We start from the raw sequence: 17,666 nt of genomic DNA, 5'->3' as shown, positions 1-17,666 counted from the left end.
TAAGTCTGTACTTTGACTAGGCAATTTTAACAAATAGACATCCTTTGATCAACTGAAACTCTGACTGTGATTTTTTTCGGTTATTGTCCTACTGGGAAATGATTCTTTGCCCAATTTAGCTCCATCCAGCTTCCCTAACAAATATTGCAATTTTGGTCCACAATCAAACAGAGCGGAGCATCAGGTGTGAAAACGCCCTGAAATAACACCACAAACTTACGCTGCATCACAATCATGGTAACAATGCTGAACAAATACTACACGGCTGTCCCCTTCCAGAAAGACAAATGGCAACAAGATATATAAAAAAAACATCATTTGATAATATCCATTCACTGTTAACTGATGCAGATGTATTGTTTTCACATTTATGCACCATTTTTTTGGTTGTAATGTGACAAAATGTGAAGAACACAAAGAGATATGAAAACGTTTGCAGCACTATTTAATGACACCAAGGCCAAGTGTAGAGTTCCTGGTTAAAAACCTGAACAAAAGTCGGCATATTGGGTGACGGGCTTCATGAGCTAGAGGAATGTTTCCACCTTGTTGCCTTGTTCTTTGTGGCTTCTTCTTTCTACTGGAAACTGGATATGTGCGCCACCAAGCATGTGTTTCTTGTTGCTTGCATTTTCCTCCCTGTTGTGTAACACCGTTTTTTCCCATATATCCCTCAAAAGGCTTTTGTCGAGAACTTGCTGGCGGGTGTAATTTACCTCCTGGCTATATAATTATTTAGATTTAGTTCATTACTGCCCTCTTTGCGCTGGCTTTTTTTACCCAGCAGCTTTGTAAACTTTTTGTGCCTTTGGCACGCCAGCTTCTTAATTTAGTTTAACCTCATAACTGAACATGAGTGGGTCTCCTTGTTTCAGAAGATGCCTGGGGAATTCAACCAAGCTCTGTGTGGGATAAATAACACAGAACCCTCAGGTACCAGTTGTTGCTGTTGCTGAAAAGCCTTTTGTGCATCTTAGCCTTTGCAAAGATAGCAGCGGAGGGGACAAAAAGGGAAAAAAAAAAAAAAAAAAGGAAAACCAGATGAAAAATGTCTCCATCTGGAACATGTTCTTCTCTTTGGCTACATTGAGATGGTTTCAGGAGGTTTTTCTTTGCAGTGATGATACTTGTTCAAAGGCTGATTACAGGAACAGATGCGAGTTCTGACCTCCCCCTCTGCCCGAAAAGAGGCAGACGGAGGGAGTTTGAGCACCATCTTTAAATAGTTTTATCCAGAAAGACCAGAGTGGTACGTTGAATTCAAAGATGGCTGCAGTTTCGTTCAAGCTGCAGATGATCCAGCGTGTCAATAAAGATCAACTGACACACTCCCACAGATTAAAGTCATGAAAGCGGGAACGAGTTAGACGAGAACGGCCAGTTCTTCTTCAGAGTTTCCATCGTGATCCAGAATAAACTGTATTTATCTGCCAAGTTAACATCATTCCCACGCACTTAAAAGAACTCTTTCTTATTAATAAAAGGCTTTAGCGGAAAGAAAGCTTAATAAAAAAATGTCTTGAGTACGTGTTTATATAAGAGCTGCAGTTTCTTTTACAAATATTTTGAATTTTAGACACAGCAAACGTTTCAAAACAAATTTCAAAAAAGCTTCATATTAATTGTGTTCTCAGTACGGCTCCATGATATCAGAAAGACATAAATGCGATATTTGTGAATATTGCGATATTTATTATGACTAGAAATATGATTCACATGCAGATGTTGCATGCATTGAAACATAATATCCTACTGCTTATTGCAATCAAGCAATCCTTTCCAACTAGCATATTGCATATTAATTTAATTTGATAATCTGAGCATCTCTAGCTACTAAAGTTAGCTCTAAGATAGGTGTGCATTAATATTACAGCACTGCATTTGATGAGGTAATTGTTGGCCATTATATTTTAAGTTTCATGAGCTCACTGCAGAAGATGTTCACACCTGACCTATATTATGATCTAGATGATAAAACTGTAAGTACAAATGAAAACAAGAGGAATAAGGAAAATTAGGATTTAATGCGACTGGTACTGTTTTGGTGGTGTTAACCAAACTCATCACAGTGGGTTGTAATTTTCTGATTTGAAGCAGAACCGTTTATTTAAAACAAGAAGTTGGGAAATCGAATCCTGTCAACTACTTCTTTTCTTAGATCACTGACAATCCTGGGCATTTGATTTATGAGACTGTTATACAACAACTGTGTCTTCAGTCAGAGGAGTCTTTAGAACTGTAATACAGACTGCAGCAGGAGATCCTTTCTGCCCACAGCTGTCAGCATCTACAGCACTTTGAAGAAACACGAATAATATGAGTTACCACATTTAATTTTCCTCTGGGATTATGACGTATCTTTGAATTGAATCTGAAACTAATGTCCTTATGATAAACACACTCATGTCGGTATATGAATATTTACTATTTTTTTAGTAATGTCTCATACTTTTTACCCATATCAGTTGGGTAAAAAGTAAAAAAAAAAATCAATGTAAAAGTAAATGTTCAAAATAAAATTATGAATAGTGTGACGGACCTGTTTTTTGTTGGTGCACTTAAACGAAGACTTATTCTCAAATATAACCACAATCATTCTGATCAGATTTAAATATTTACTTGCAACTAAGCCAAACATCTCTGTGTTTAGATGCTCAAAAAGAAACCAAGCCACATAATGGCTTGGTTACTTTAACTTTAACCAAATTTAACTTGGTTCCTGCAAGTTAAATTTCTTGCAGGAACCAAAGTGTAACCATGACTTGATGCTACATGTTGGCCTTATTCCTGGAGGAGGATCCAGCCTTGTTTTGATGAATTGTGCCATATTTACACAACATGGATTAAACAGATGATGGAGCCCTCTGCAGCTTCAACTTCAGCCCCTTCGGCATTAATCTTGCTTGTGCATTCAGTGATGTGTGTGCAAGTTTGCGTGCATGGCAGTAAATGCATCTTGTAAGGAGGGGTGGGTGCTCCATATACACTGTACATGGACTTGAGGGCTGTTGCCCTTCCCCCACGGAAGAGTGAGTTAATTTGTCTTGCCTTCAGTGGTGGGTGGGCTAATCCTGTCTCAGTTATTCAAGAGAAATTATCCCCCCTCTGTTTTCACTAATAGAGGTTTTAGCCCCTGTCTGAAACCCTTTTGTCCTGTTTGGTCAGTGGTCTCCAGCCGAGACTCCGGGCTCAGGCCTCTCAACCATTAGTTTCTCCGCGTGAGTCCCAGAAGATGCTGGCCAGCTCTGTTCTGGATTTGGGGACGAAGCTTGCAGAAATGAGTCAAACACTGAAATAATGAATCATCTTTGTTTTGGTCACGCTGTCCTTAATCCAGCAGAAGCCACGAGTGCAGCTCCACTTTTTCTGCTCCCGTCACAGTTCATCCCTCTTGACGATGATTTTCATTTTCCTAAGCAGTCTTCCTCATCACACATATCTTCTTGATTTCCCGCTGCTCTGTTTGATGACTTTTGTTAGACACAGCTGATAAAATCTGACCCGTCCTGACAGCTGGCCCAGACCGTGCAGGGTGTGGGCCAGCTCTGCCATCCCATGTGTGGCAGAGCTGGCCCAACACACATGGCTCTGCCACTCAAATCCTGCCCACGTCTTGTCAAGGTAACAACTTTTTCACTGTGCTTTACTACTGCAAAGACCCTTCACCATGGCAACAACTTGCCTTGCTGAATGAAAGTCACGCACATTCAACTTACTGATGAATGTTGGATGTATGTATCCGCACAGTTCGTCTATTATGACGAACGTGCTTCCTATTCTGCCTCCCAACGTAATAATTATACGTCCCTAATTATGCCGTCAGTAGCCAGGCCTGCTGCAACACTTTCTTAGATTCTAGGAGGAGCTAAGGGGAGTGTTTCTCCCCCCTTTAATGGGTTATGAAAGAGTATCCTCTGTTTGCAACTCTAACAGCTGAAGAAACCTGAACTGTGAATGGAGCTGTTAGAGGAGCGGAATGAGCGGCTGTTTAATAATAAACAGGATGAATGTGAAAGAGGAAATTCATCCAACAGACTCTCGTGGCATTGTTTTACTGGAGGTTTATTTGGATAGTGCACTTTTACTCTTAACTTCTTCACATTGCAAACATTACAACTGCAACCTTCAATAAAGTTTTTGGGGATATTGTTGAAAGAAAGCCGTAAGAAGCCACGTTTTCAGCTCACCGCAATCCATGTGTGGGACACACCTAACAAGTGGAAGGAAGTGTTGAAGTCACAAAACACGAAAAGTGAACTTTCTGGTCTGTATTACATCGAAACAATTTTTTGATGCAAAGGAGAGGAGAAGAAAACTGTTTTTTTTCCCCTTCCTAATCTATTTACATGAAAATTACTTGGTTTTTATTTTGTTTACTGAAGGGCAACAGAAAAGGCAATGAAAGCACAGCAAGAACATGTTTCATGTGAATACATTTAAACAGTTTACATTGTTCTTTTGATGTAGATTAGAAATATGTTATCTGCAAAACAGTGGAAAAGCACACCATGCTTCTTTAATGTGGAGCCAAGCAGAAACAAATATAAGGCAAAGAGAAGGGAGCCTCAAACCGAGCCATGTGGCACCCCGCATGATAGAGGATCTTATTAGTTCAGTAGGACTTGAACTAGTCCTTTGGTGTTTTCCTAATGCCCACCCACTATGTCAAATGAGAGAGTAAAACGTTGTGCTCCACTGCATCAAATGCAGCAGTTAAATCTAAACTGGAAAGAACGACACGGTTACCAGAGTTTGTAGCTAAAAATACATATAATTTAAAACTTTTAGAAGAGCCAATTCAGTGCTGTATAAAATTTAAAACCACATTGGAAGACCTCTAAAACAACATCCTTCTATAATCTTTTTTTTCCCCCTTTTATCTGCCCACTAATTGGACATTTCCTTCAGATTTTTTCGGCTCTTGAGTCACAGTCCGTTTTGCTTTCAGTGTCTGGCCCCGGGTTCTCGTTGCTGACTCCATCCCCTCCCTCCAACCAAGTTGTTGAAGCTGTTGACCTTGAACAGGAAGTGCAACCGATTGTTATCTTCTGGAGTCTTTATAATTTGAGTACATCTACAGGCGTGTTTACAAGCCCAGCATCATTATCTGCGCATCACCTCTCACCAGCACATCTGTACACTCTTCTCTCATACCTTAAATGACTCGCTGAAATGCAGAGTGAGAACACTCGCGCAGTTGTTGGGCATCTGCTTTGAGTAGGCTCTAATGAGCAGCACCTGGCTCAGCCAGAGAGATAAACAACAGGGATGGAGGCCTTGTTACTGTAGAGACAGTTTGCTATGACACCTCAGGGTGCAGAGCTCTGCCAGGTTGGAGCGTAATTCGTCATGACAAGTCTCCCTCTAGCGCCCCATGTGACCTCACAGGGGAGCTGCGTCTCTCCTTCCTCCCCTCCACTGTCTCAGGTTGGCTCATGCCATGCATATTTCATAGATGATCCAGGCGTACCATCAAGCCACAGGCCTTAGGAATGAATCTCAATTCCAGTGGAATGTCTTGCATAAATATACGCTCAACGCATGTACACAAACCCAACAGAGTCATGATTATACCTGCAAACCCAAGCAAACTCTGTTAGCAACACCACACCATATAGAGTTTCGTGCTTGTATATTATTACATAAACAACAGATAGTTGCTCTTTTTACTTGATGAAAGCTGTAAATATTTGTACAGTAAACAAAACAGAGTTGGAAATACAGGTAGGTGGGAGCTGGTTATTTATTGTGAATAAATCATAAGAGCTCAGTGTAATTATGATTCTCAGATGAGTTTTAGAAACATTACATTTTTTGCAACTATTTCCAGTCCACAGTTACATAGGTACAAAGTTAAGTCAGGTCAGTCTGATTAAATTCAATGAGATTAAATTCATTTTAGTAAACATGTTCCTGTGTGCTGCCGTACAAGTCATAGTAGGACTGAAACAATTAATCAACTCATTTTGTAATTGATTAATCGTGAACTGGAGAACTGAGACTCTAAAACGGGCCATTTGCTGAAAGAACAAACTTGTATTATCTGCTAAACCAAAACTGTACAAAAAAAATTGTACATTCTGTATTTAAGATTTAAAATAAAATCTTCATTGTTTGTAAATATGTTCTACCCAGAAGTCAAGTGACAAAAGTTTTAGCCTCACTTGGTTGTAAGAAAATCTCCAATTCAGCACCTTTTGTTATCCAATTATTAATCAGTAAATCCCAAAAATAGTCAACATATTATCCCTCTACTGTATTGATCAGTCAAGCATAAAGGATTAAACTTTTTACATGTTGTTGTTTTTAGCTGCTGATTCATCCTTTGCTACAAATAATCAGACATTCAATAAAAGAATGCTGTAATTGTGTTTTAGGCAATTACATTATGCTATTATTTAAAAAGGAATAGTATTTTATCTGCATCACTTGATATATTTTTAATATTACATAAAAAGGCTTAAATAGTTAAATGTAATAATCAGTTGAACGTTCACCCCCTGCTTCTGCCTTCTACATCATCATGAACTGTTCTTCAGTTTTCACGTCTCTGTTAATACACCTCCATACCACCAATTAAATTATTTGTATGCACAACATTAATCCATAACACTTGAAATGTGATATTGCATTAAAGCATCCCTCTGCAAATGCAATAATGCATATAGTGCATTAAGTAGTTGCCGTGACAATGATGGGTATTTGCTATACCTCTGATGTGCATGGACTGCATGGTTCCCCGTCTATTATTCATAGTAAAAATTCAAATTTGTTTGATCGCATGAATAAATGCCATGAAATTCTTCATCTTCTGATGCATTTCCTCCCCCTGGGTTTTCCACATTGCTGTAACAATACATTCATGTGATCACTTGGAACTGGAACTGAAATTAAAATACAATTTATTACACATCCTTTCCAGCAATTTTCCACAAAATATTAAAGTATTACTATGTTTTCCTGTCATTTCAATGCCGCATTTTTATGAGCTGAAAGTTCCAAGTTATACCTGAAGAAAAAAATACAATTTCATTTGATGTGGATGTGAAGGTTGGTATTTGACGCATGGTTGGTTCAACTTTGCACATCAGTAGGAGAGAAATACTTGAAAACACTTCTGGCCTGAGATTTGCATTTTTGATAGTTGATATAAATCAGCCAGTGTACAGGGTCATCTTTTCGGCGGTAGATTCATAACATTACCTTCTTATTCCTGCTCAATTTGCTTAATTTTTTCAAGCATCTGACAAATGACATAAATTCACCTACACTTCTTTCCTTCCTCCCTTTTTCATTTCCTTCTCAAAGACAGCCAATCAGGTTTTGCATAATTCCCTCTGCCTTTGGTGAAGCGTTATCTCCCACCTTCTCTAGAAGTGGAGACATGCTTGAAAATTATATTCTGAAGAAATAAGTCTGAAATCTTTTCAAAGTTTTGCCTCACTTCTGCTGTCAAATCATGTTCATTTTTGCCTCATTGCTTGCTTTCTCCTCTGGCTCATTTTTTGACAGCAGTGCATCCCTTATCCCAGTGAGTCAATGAAGCGTCCTTTAAATTACTGAAAAAGCCCAGCCGAAGCCCATCTCACTCTGATGAGTGGAGTGGACGTTAGCAAAACAAGAGCAGTGTTCGCTCGCTGCCTTGACTCTGGTTGTCACAGTGATGAGTCGCACTTTCCTCTTCTCATTTGTGCTGATATTTGTCCTGGGTTGATGGATGACAGAATGACCACTTAACTCAATTTTTCCTCTTGTCCTTCTCCTGGACTCTGCTTCGTTTTTGCTCTGCAGGGTTGGAGAGTGGTGGAGTGACTCTGAAGGAGCCGGCTTCTGAAGGGGAAATTGAGAACTCGACTCCGGTCACGTTGCGTTGTCACATCGATGGACACCCACGGTAATTGTTGACCTCTGCTTCTACAGCAGGTCTCTAAAGTAGAAAATGTGTGTTTGCTGACAACACGTTCCATCCTGAGTCCTGCTCTCCTTCCCTTCCTCCCAGGCCGACCTGTCAGTGGTTCAAAGACGGAGTGAAGCTGATGGAGAGCAGCCATCAGACCAACAACAAGGACAGGACTCTGACCATCCAGAGCGCCAGTCTGGATGACAGCGGCGATTACTACTGCTGCGCCAAGAACGCAGCCGGCTCCGTCTGCAGCAGCAACTACACACTCACCATCATAGGTGAGACATTTTTTCTTAAAAAAGTGGTGATGAAACTTATTTATGACTCACTTTACATTATTTCAGCAAAAAAGTATAATAATAATAACAAATTGTCAAAAACTTAAATATACCAGTGGGAGGTTTCCACAAAATTTCAATAACAAAAGACAAGATCAGATTTTTGTTGCTCCCTTTATTGATAATTTAAGGCTGGTAACTCTGGAAGCTGTAAGTCCATACACCTGTTGGAAAATCCCAGTGAGCTTAACATCCTGGTTCCTATCAGGATGCCATTTCAATGCCAATTTTCTTTTTTGATGTCCTCTGAGGACATCAAAAAAGGCCAGTGAAGACTATTGACTCAAAAACAGTGAAAAATCAATGGAAAGATTTCCGGATAAATTCACAATACAATAGACCCCCAGAGTCACTTGCAAACAATTAAAATCTACAAATGCTCATCCAAAAATGCTAATAACTGCCTATTTTTCCAAAAAACAAATGTACCTTAATATGTATTAATATACACAGTTTAAACCGTCTTAGCACTATTGCAGAAGCTAACACCCATGACATGTCTTCTTTCTGTTTTTGCTTTTTTGCAACATTTCAATGTTTAAGATTAAAAAACAGTATTAACATCCGACAAAAGCTCTGAGTATATACAAAAAGCAGTTATTAAATTATAATTTTATGCTACCCAAAGTAACCTGTGTGAACAGTAATTGCCTCGTAAACATAATAACCAGTTGTACCAGCCCTGGTTGCTACACCGAGCGTTTCCAGTAACAGGCAATGGGTGTTTTTTTTGTTTAGTTTTTTTTTTATCACTCTGGAGGAATGTTGGTCCACTCTTTGCAGAACTGTTTTAATTCATTACAGGGTTTTCTGGGTTTTTGCTGCCTCTTAATTGGATTTTAACTATGCCACTCCAAAATCTCATTTTTGTGTCTTTAGAGCCATTCAGAGAGATGCTTGCTTCTTTGGATCATTGCTCTGCTGCATCGCAAAAACGTCAATGAGTTTAAGATTAACAATTGATAGACAGAAATGCATAATATTTTAATAATTTTTTTCTAAATTTCTTAAAAAACCAGCCCCAAACAAGAAAATTGTTTTAAATATACCTAAGATTACACATATTTATACACATATGACAAAATATAAATACATTTTTTATGCAACAATTTTTGAAAAACTAATTAGAATTTAAAAACTGTCCCTTTCTGTTAAGTGGGGCTCTAGATCACCAATTTAACAGAGTGGCTCGAAGTGCTCCAGGCAAACCCCGGAGTTGGAGATAAAGCTGTAAAATCCTAACATTCATTCACATTAGTCTTTCTTTTTTATGTGGGTTTTCTCTGCCTTTTTTCAAGTCTGCTGCTGCTGCAAATGAAAGGATAGGAAGTCGGTTTAAACACCATTAGTGATGAGAGGAAGCCCTGAAAGAGCATCTAATGAGATTATAAAAGAGTGTACTTGTACCTTCATTTCCCGCCTCCCACGCAGACTGAAAAATAAACATAAAAACGTGCAAAGCGAATAATAACTTGATATCCTAAAGTGGAAAGATCCCACTGATGATCTGAGTGCAACGGATGCTTTCAGACAGTTTGCTGTTCAGGGAGGTTGTTTGTTTTCCTCCAGAATCTGTTGTTTAACCCATTATGTGTGGCTTTAAAGTTAATATGGCAGCATGTCTGTGCTGGAGAAACCTAACACCCTTCTTCATTTTAATTACCCACCTGTAAGACTCTCAAATACTGCGATAACACCTGCATGGGGGAACAAAACCCTACAAGCTTCCAGTTACAATCTTGCCGCCGTCTGCCTCTTTAATAGGCGTCATTGTGAGAAAAGGCAAATTTATCCTGTTTTTCCTGTGTATTGAGGCCATCCCACTGATTTCTTGGGTGGGCCAGGTGTTCTCTGACTACACACCTCTTTTTGTTCTCAGTTTTTCCAGAAGTAACCCTGAGCCTTATCCCAGTGCTCCCTCTGGCACCATTCCTCCTCCTTGTAGGTGTGAAAATTAGAAGTTTTGACCCAAATCTTTAAACCTACTTAGATTTAAGAGTATTTTCATGCTTTGCCTCCTGTATGGAACTCAGCAGTTTTAAACTTTTTATTTTGAGTACAATATTTCCCCTCCTACTTGTATTGTACAGCCAATCTTTCCTTTGACATATCAGAGTAGAACAAAGTTTACCCAAGAACGCTTGTTTGGGAAAATTATAAAATAATATGTGCTCTACCAGATTTGGGAATCATTTAAATCTCATGCCCAGAATATTAATACTCACATTTTGCATATTTATTAAGCAAAGATGGAGCCAAAATTGACAAATTGCTTTCTACACTGCTTCTCACTTCTCAGCAGTGTAGAAATCAGGATTATTGTCATCTGAGTGCCACAGAGCAGTCACACAGTTTTACTTAACATGAGGAGCGTTATGGCTTTTACCATAATGGTCCACTACAGAGAATACAAAAAACACCTTAGAAGTCTGCTTCTACACCTGCAGAACAAGAGAAAAGCAAACAATATTTGCACTTATAATAGCTTTACTGAAAAAATACACAGTACAGCCCAATAGAGATCCAACATTTCGGTGTGTGATTATTCTTATGGTTTATCCATATGACTGTTAAGGAGGAAAGACTTCAGTAATGACTGTGAAAGCAACTGTTGCTGCAGTTAGAACCTGTTCTGCTGCTTCCACATGTAAACATGCATATGTTTTGTCTTTCTTTCTTATAGATAAGAGAGTGCCAAAGCCGGTGGTCACCCCTGAGAACCAGGTAGTGCTGAAGAATGAAGAAGCCATGTTGCATTGTCAGTTCACTGCGGAGCCTGAACCCACATTGGAGTGGTATCATGAGAACGAGCTGCTGGTTAACAAGTCTCGGTAAATTGCTTCCTCATGTTGTTTCTTCCCCTTCTACTCATACCGGCTGATCATCCAGCTTTCAGCTCTTTCTATCATTTCACAACACAAACTTAAGCATCCACCTTCCTAAGCTGCTCCACTTCCGGTTAGTAGAAACCTTTGCGTTATCCTCATGGCTCTCTTTTTCAGCTTTAGACAAATTGCTCATCAAGGGAAGCAATAGCTATAACAATGGGCAGTCTGCCATACATCACTTGAACAAAGCCTTTGTCTGCAGTCTTCCAGTGTTCTCACAGTGAGTGGAAAAAGCCCACAGGCTGCAGTCATCTCACCAGTGAAGCCATTACAAACACACCATTTATTCATATTTTGTCCCATTCCAACTTAAAAATTTAATTTTACTGGGATTTTATGAAATATAACACAAGGTAGAGCATAATTAAACCTCCCACATCCAAAGCCAAACTATCGACAACGACGATGTCATTTCCATTCGGGAGCTTTTAGCCATTTTGACATTCTTATAATTATAGTAGTTATTTAGTGAAGAACTGTACAAAAGTACATTTTTCCTCAGCACGTCACATAAACAGCCCTCAAAAATGGTTTTGTCTCCTGCACAATATGGCTGAATGATATAATTATTGATAATTATTCATGTTTTTTGTTGTCAATATTAGAAATATTGCCATATATGCAGCATGCCCTTTTCTGTTTTATCCCCAGTTTTCACTCCATGACATTATTTATTTTATTATAATTATTTTTGAGCGGTTACAATGTACATTGGTAAAATCTTTAACTGCTGAATAACTTGTGCAACTAAGTGGTTGCAAGGTGACCAAGGAGTGAATCAGTTGTTGCCACTCATCTTGATTAGTTGTCGATAAAAGGTTGAGCAACTAAAGCGTTTCCTCTTTTCATATATTTCTTGAACTAGCTTAAGTAGCTTTTATTTGATTCCACAATTATTATTTGATTCCACAATTATTTATCAGAATAATCGATGACGAGGCCTCTCAGAAAAAAATTGTTTTTCTGGACAATAAATTGTCCCAGAAACTATTGCGATGAACAATAATGTTATTGTCTTGAGACCATTTGCAATTACCATATTAATGATGGCATAATAATGCAAATAAATGCAATAAACTTTAATTTTGTAAAGACTTAACCCTGGAACACGTTCAATCTTGAATGATAAAACACGCACGATTAAAATCATAAATGAAATAGATTATGATGTCACTGTAAGCAAAATGATCAATCCCATTTTAATTAATACTTGATTGATTTTTGCTTTTGGCACAGGCTTGTCAATTAGTGAAATAATCACAACAGCCTGGATGGCACAATTATAACACAGAATTGTGTTTGATTCCTCTTTAAAACCTGGATTTGTTGGTTGAGGAATTCCCAGGCAACGTTGTGTTTTGTGCATTCTTGTTTATTGATGTGAGCTGATTGTAACGCCAGAGGAATGCAGCTCGGTGTGGGCAACAAATCTGTTTGGATAACCCTCTGCACATTTTGTTTGATTATCGGATGAAGACTGGTTTTCAGATCTTTCGAAATCAGGAGAAAATAGACAAGGCTGTTGTGCAAACTGTGAAACCGAGTGTTTGTTTATGCACAGGATTCGGCAGAGCTATGAGGATTTTTTAAGGGAAAAAAAAGTCTGTCTTGACTTATTTTCTTGTGAGGTTATTTTAGAGGTTTCCCTTGGAGTGAAGTCGTTTTCATTGTCATCATGGGGGAAAACGTACTCAAAGTCCCACAGCTCGTTTTCTTTCCTCTTTCTGAACAAAGACTAGATGACAGAAGTATCGCCCTGCCTCAGGGATGCAGTCAACGCTGGACGATTCTTCTTATAAAATAACCCCAAAAGCATTTTACTTTTACTTTTATTAGATATTGTATGTTTTAAAACTAAATCCACAATAACTTTCTCATCAATCTGTGAAGAGCTGCTGATTTGCCTTTAGCGATGGTATCACATGTGAGATTTCTATCTCACTCTGGCTTAAGGTCAGTCTTTAATTACTTTGCATCCTTTCCATCACTCACACTGAAGCTGCCAGCAACTTGGGTCCAGCTGGCAGCTTTCACCCCCTGAAGGATAGAAATTTATTTTTAATCATAGCAGAATGTGGGAAGTTTTCTGTTCTTTCACTGCAGACTTGTTCTCAGTGGGATGTTGTTGTTGTTTTTTTTCACTACTGCTGTGAGATGTTGATTGTTTATTGTAAATCAGCCCAGTTTAGGCATGATGGACTTACTTGTTAAGGATGAAGGAATTGAGCTGGGAATTTCCTGCTGATGAGTTTGGGTTCGTCGTGGAGAACGTTGTTGTTGCGTGTGCTGATATGCAGGCAGGGCGGCTGTCCAGGCTGCCTGGGCTGCAGAGGATGAAATTTATCAGCATTTTCCAGGTCCGGATAAACATGAAAAATAGATTTGCATGTCCAGATCTTATTCTCTCTTTGTTTTTACATCCATCAGTCTGTCCATTCACCCATCCTTTGGTATATTCATTCATATCTTCATTCGTCATCCATAAATAGCTTCTGTTCATCCTTCCATTTCATTCATCATCAATGTCTTTCATTTATCCACCCATTCATTCATGTCTTCTGATCATCCATCAATCTGTCCGTCAGCCTGTCTGTCCGTCCGTCCGTCCATCCATCCATCCATCCAACCATTGTTCCATCAATCTATATTTTGGTCCATCTGTTGATCCATCCTTAGACCATATCTTTTGTCTGCCCATTCATCCTTTGGCCAATCCATCCTTCCTTCATTCTGCACTGCTGTAGAAATATCTACAATAAATTCATGAGGAACTTTTGCATTTGCAGTTTTAAAATTGCCCAAAAGATGCACCAAGCTCTGAAAACCTAAATCTGAATTGGTATGAAATTCTCCCACCTAATGTCCGTAGAGGCCCTGGTCGGGTTCTGTCAAATTCATGCACCAATCTCTTCTAAATCGTCTGTTTTTTTCTGTTTGTTCTCCGCAGCGTGTCCCTGCTGTCCAACGGCAGTCTCCTGATCACACAAGTCAAACCCAAGTACACAGGAAACTACAAGTGTGTGGGACGTGGTGTCGGAGGATCTGTGGTTACACAGATTGCATCTCTCCAAATAGCTGGTACACACATGCGCACACATTAAACTGCAGCTGCTCAATTGGTGACAGACAAAAACCTGTGTTTCTGAAATCCGAGGAGGGCTTATGTTACACCCCGACCCCGTCCATGGCTCTGCTCTGCACTCCACTCCTTTCACTTACAGCCAGATTTCCGTGATGATGATCAGATTCCCATACGGACATCCGGCTCTGCTGGATCCAGTATGCGCTGAAGACGCCAGTGGATCACATTATTTGCAGGTGTTTTCCAGACTTGTTCAGACCAATGAGCTTTCTCCAGAGTAAACAACACCTGGCAGGCAGAGATAATTAACAAATAACATCCTCATGTTGCTGAAACAAGGGATGAAAAGACAATACAGCAAAATACCATGAAAAAGGATAATAAATCTCATCATTTTCCAAATAAAAGTCTGCTAAATACAGTATGAATTTGTGTAAAGGAGTCCAAATACATAAACTTGGAAAAACTCCCTAGAGAACAGTTTTAATCAGCATCAAGCTTCTCATCTTGCATTTTCTGATGCATGTGCATGCAAGTCCAGCATTGTGACTGAGCTCAGGGTTGGAATTTCTAAGCATTTCAAAGTCCTGATCACCTGATTGCTTTCCTCTTTATCCCAAGGGTCAGGGATTAACTAGAAATGACTGAATCTGCAGTTTTAACCCACAGAACCACAGATCCATATAAATGCCACATTTCCCAGCTGGCACCACATGGAGTTTGGTGTTACAGCAACAGATAATCCCTTTTCTGCTCCACCTTCTTCATTTTTTTGTGTTTCCCAGGTCTGGATAAGTATGGAAAAAGTAAATGATTGGAAAAATTGCTATATTTCCTGACTGTATTCCCTGTCCCATTGTGTAAATATTAGTCATTTTCCCTTCTCTTTTGTTGGTGTGTTTTTCCTTTCTTTCAACCTTCCTTGTGTCTTTTGATTTTTCCTACCTCATGCCCCCTCTTATTTTTTATTCCATCCTTTCCTCCTTTCTTTCCTCCCTTATTTACTTACCTCCCACTCTGCATCCTTATAGCCAAATATATTTCCTTGCTTGTGTTGCTTAATTTTTTTGTGTTCTTGTCCTACCACCTTTTTTCAAGTTTCCTTCCTTACTCTTTGTGCCATTCATTTATCTTTCTTTTCATCCATCCTACCTCCCTTTCTACTTGTTTCTTTCCTTCTGTTTTTTTCTTCCCTGTATTTGTCATTTTCTTTTCCCCTTTACCTATTCCCTTCCCCATTATTCTACCTTCATTTAAACTTTCTTTTTCTTTCTTTCTTACTTTGGTTTTTCTCTCATTTCATTCTTTTTTCTTTTGTTTTTTCTGTATTTGTGTCTTTCCTTTATTTCTTCTCTTTCTTCTCTCTGTCTCTCCCTCTCTCGCTCTCTCTCTTTCATGAAGTATTATTAACTTCTATTTGTGTATTAATGCTAACAGCAGATGAAGGTCTTGTGACCTGTAACAGATCTCATTGCTCTTTGTATTTAGGGGCTGCTGATTTTTGGCGTGACCCTCTAAACAGAAGTTAATCCCCCTCTAAGTCCAACCTGTTCTCTGTTTGTCTTCCTTCCACTGGTTTCTGCAACTTACTCCTAAAATCACAGGATTTACTTTTGCAAGACAAGAAATCCCTCAACTGGGAATTAGTATTGCTCAGGGCCAAATCAAAATGCTTCAGTGACTCTGAAATTGATGATTAAATGGAAATCAGCTGGGGCATTTTAAATCCATACCTCACACTCTATTATTTCCATCTCCCTGCTCTTCGCTGCAGACATCGGAAGCATGTCACCAAAGATGTCGAGGGTGTTCACCACCGACACCATGCAGCGGGTGACCTGTCACCCTCCAACAGGGAGGCCTGACCCCGAAGTGTGGTGGGAGAGGGAAGGTCACAGGGTGCCCACGGAGGGCCGGGTGTACCAGGAAGACCTGGACCTGGTCTTCAACCGGACGGAAGAGGGCGACTCAGGCGCCTTTACCTGTGTGGCCCAAAACAAGGCCGGGCGCAGAACCCAGGAAGTCATGTTCACCGTCGCAAGTAAGTGAAATGGGGAAACATTTTTGAGCTACTAATGCAAGCTGGCAATGTTTGAATGAAGACACAAAATGGATCTCATGAAAGGTAAAGTTGGGATGGGATTATGCAGATATCTTGGAGATTATTTATCAAAAATACATGGCTGCATGACCCTGTAAAATACAAATAAAAAAATATTCATCATGTTTATATGTGGAGAACATTTTGTCTGTGCACCCATTAAAATTAAGAAGATATTAAAATACTAAAACCCCAAGTTCTTAGCTTTAACAGCTGTAATAAACATTTAAATGTATTTGTTTTCATATACATAAGTGGTTCTTCAGTAAAATGAAGTCATAAAAAATTAAATTAAATTGTCCAGTAATTGTGACATTAATTCTTGTATGCTAGTAATTTCTACTCTTAGTTTTTTTGTTTCTTTTGTCACAGAAAAGGTCCAAAGAAAACCAAAAAACATACTAATCATTAGCATTAATATAAATACAGTTTGATCCAAAATCCATCAGAGGGAGTTGAGTGTACATGGTGACTATAAACTGATGTTGCATACTGATGTCTCTCTGTGCCTCCATAGCTCCCCCGGTCTGGGTGTCCAAACCTCTGGATAGCAGCTTAGAGGAAGGTAAACCAGGTTACCTCCACTGCCACGCTCAGGCCAACCCTCAGCCTGAGGTCTCCTGGTTCCGCAACGGCATGGAGATCACACCTGAGGTTTGTTGCCTCTCAAAGCTGACGGCTTTTCTTAACAACATACAAGGTTGTTAAGAAGTCGCACATACACATAATAACCTTGTATGTTTTTAATAACATACGAGATTGTCTTTGTTCATTACCTTATTTGCCTCTACGTAGGTTTATTCTGATGGGCTTACTTTGTACTGCTTAATGTGTAAATTATGTAATCTTGTATGTTCTTAACAACATAGAAGGTTAAGAAGTCCCCTCTTCATTTTGCCCTCCAGGACTCTCGTTTCAAGCTGTTTCCTAACGGCACCCTGAGGATCAACAACGTGGAGGTGTACGACTCCCAAATGTTCGGCTGTGAAACCAGAACCGTCGGCGGCCGCCTGTCTGGCCAAGCTCGAGTCACTGTGCTGGGTAAGCTGCAGGGGGAATGCTCTATACACCTATTTAAATTCTTTCTCTGCTGAAAGGCTCTGTGAAATGGATGAAATAAAAATGTTTTTTCATCCATTTCACAGAAAAGAAACAAACGCGGGTTAATACCTGAGGGCCTGTGTGTTTGCTTGCTAAATCAGGAATCTGTGTTATGTGGGTTTTCTGCAGGGACTCACACAGAGGTGTGAAACATGACTCATATATTTGGTCCAAGTCTACGTTTTAACACCTTATCTCCATCATGCATTCCTGTCTCCTGCCGTAGAGTTAAACTGTGATAGATGGCCAGCAT

The 17,666-nt window shown here is 39.4% G+C and overlaps 1 protein-coding gene across 3 annotated transcripts in view; it reads left to right on the top strand.

Moving 5' to 3' along the window:
- The window catches only part of ptk7b (protein tyrosine kinase 7b), a 72,885-nt gene that overhangs the window by 42,946 nt on the left and 12,273 nt on the right, over positions 1–17,666 (top strand). For all 3 annotated transcript variants that reach the window (XM_055029639.1, XM_055029638.1, XM_055029637.1), the window contains 7 exons: positions 7,792–7,894; positions 8,000–8,181; positions 10,925–11,072; positions 14,077–14,207; positions 15,986–16,252; positions 16,830–16,966; positions 17,218–17,353. In XM_055029639.1, coding sequence (XP_054885614.1) covers positions 7,792–7,894; positions 8,000–8,181; positions 10,925–11,072; positions 14,077–14,207; positions 15,986–16,252; positions 16,830–16,966; positions 17,218–17,353 — 1,104 coding nt within the window. The remainder of the gene's footprint in view (positions 1–7,791; positions 7,895–7,999; positions 8,182–10,924; positions 11,073–14,076; positions 14,208–15,985; positions 16,253–16,829; positions 16,967–17,217; positions 17,354–17,666) is intronic.

Source organism: Poeciliopsis prolifica, unplaced genomic scaffold (assembly GCF_027474105.1).
Source record: "Poeciliopsis prolifica strain line A6 unplaced genomic scaffold, Auburn_PproV2 SCAFFOLD005, whole genome shotgun sequence".
NCBI classification, from domain to species: domain Eukaryota; kingdom Metazoa; phylum Chordata; class Actinopteri; order Cyprinodontiformes; family Poeciliidae; genus Poeciliopsis; species Poeciliopsis prolifica.
The sequence above is the reverse complement of the archived record's forward strand: the minus strand, read 5'-3'. Positions and strand labels throughout refer to the sequence as shown.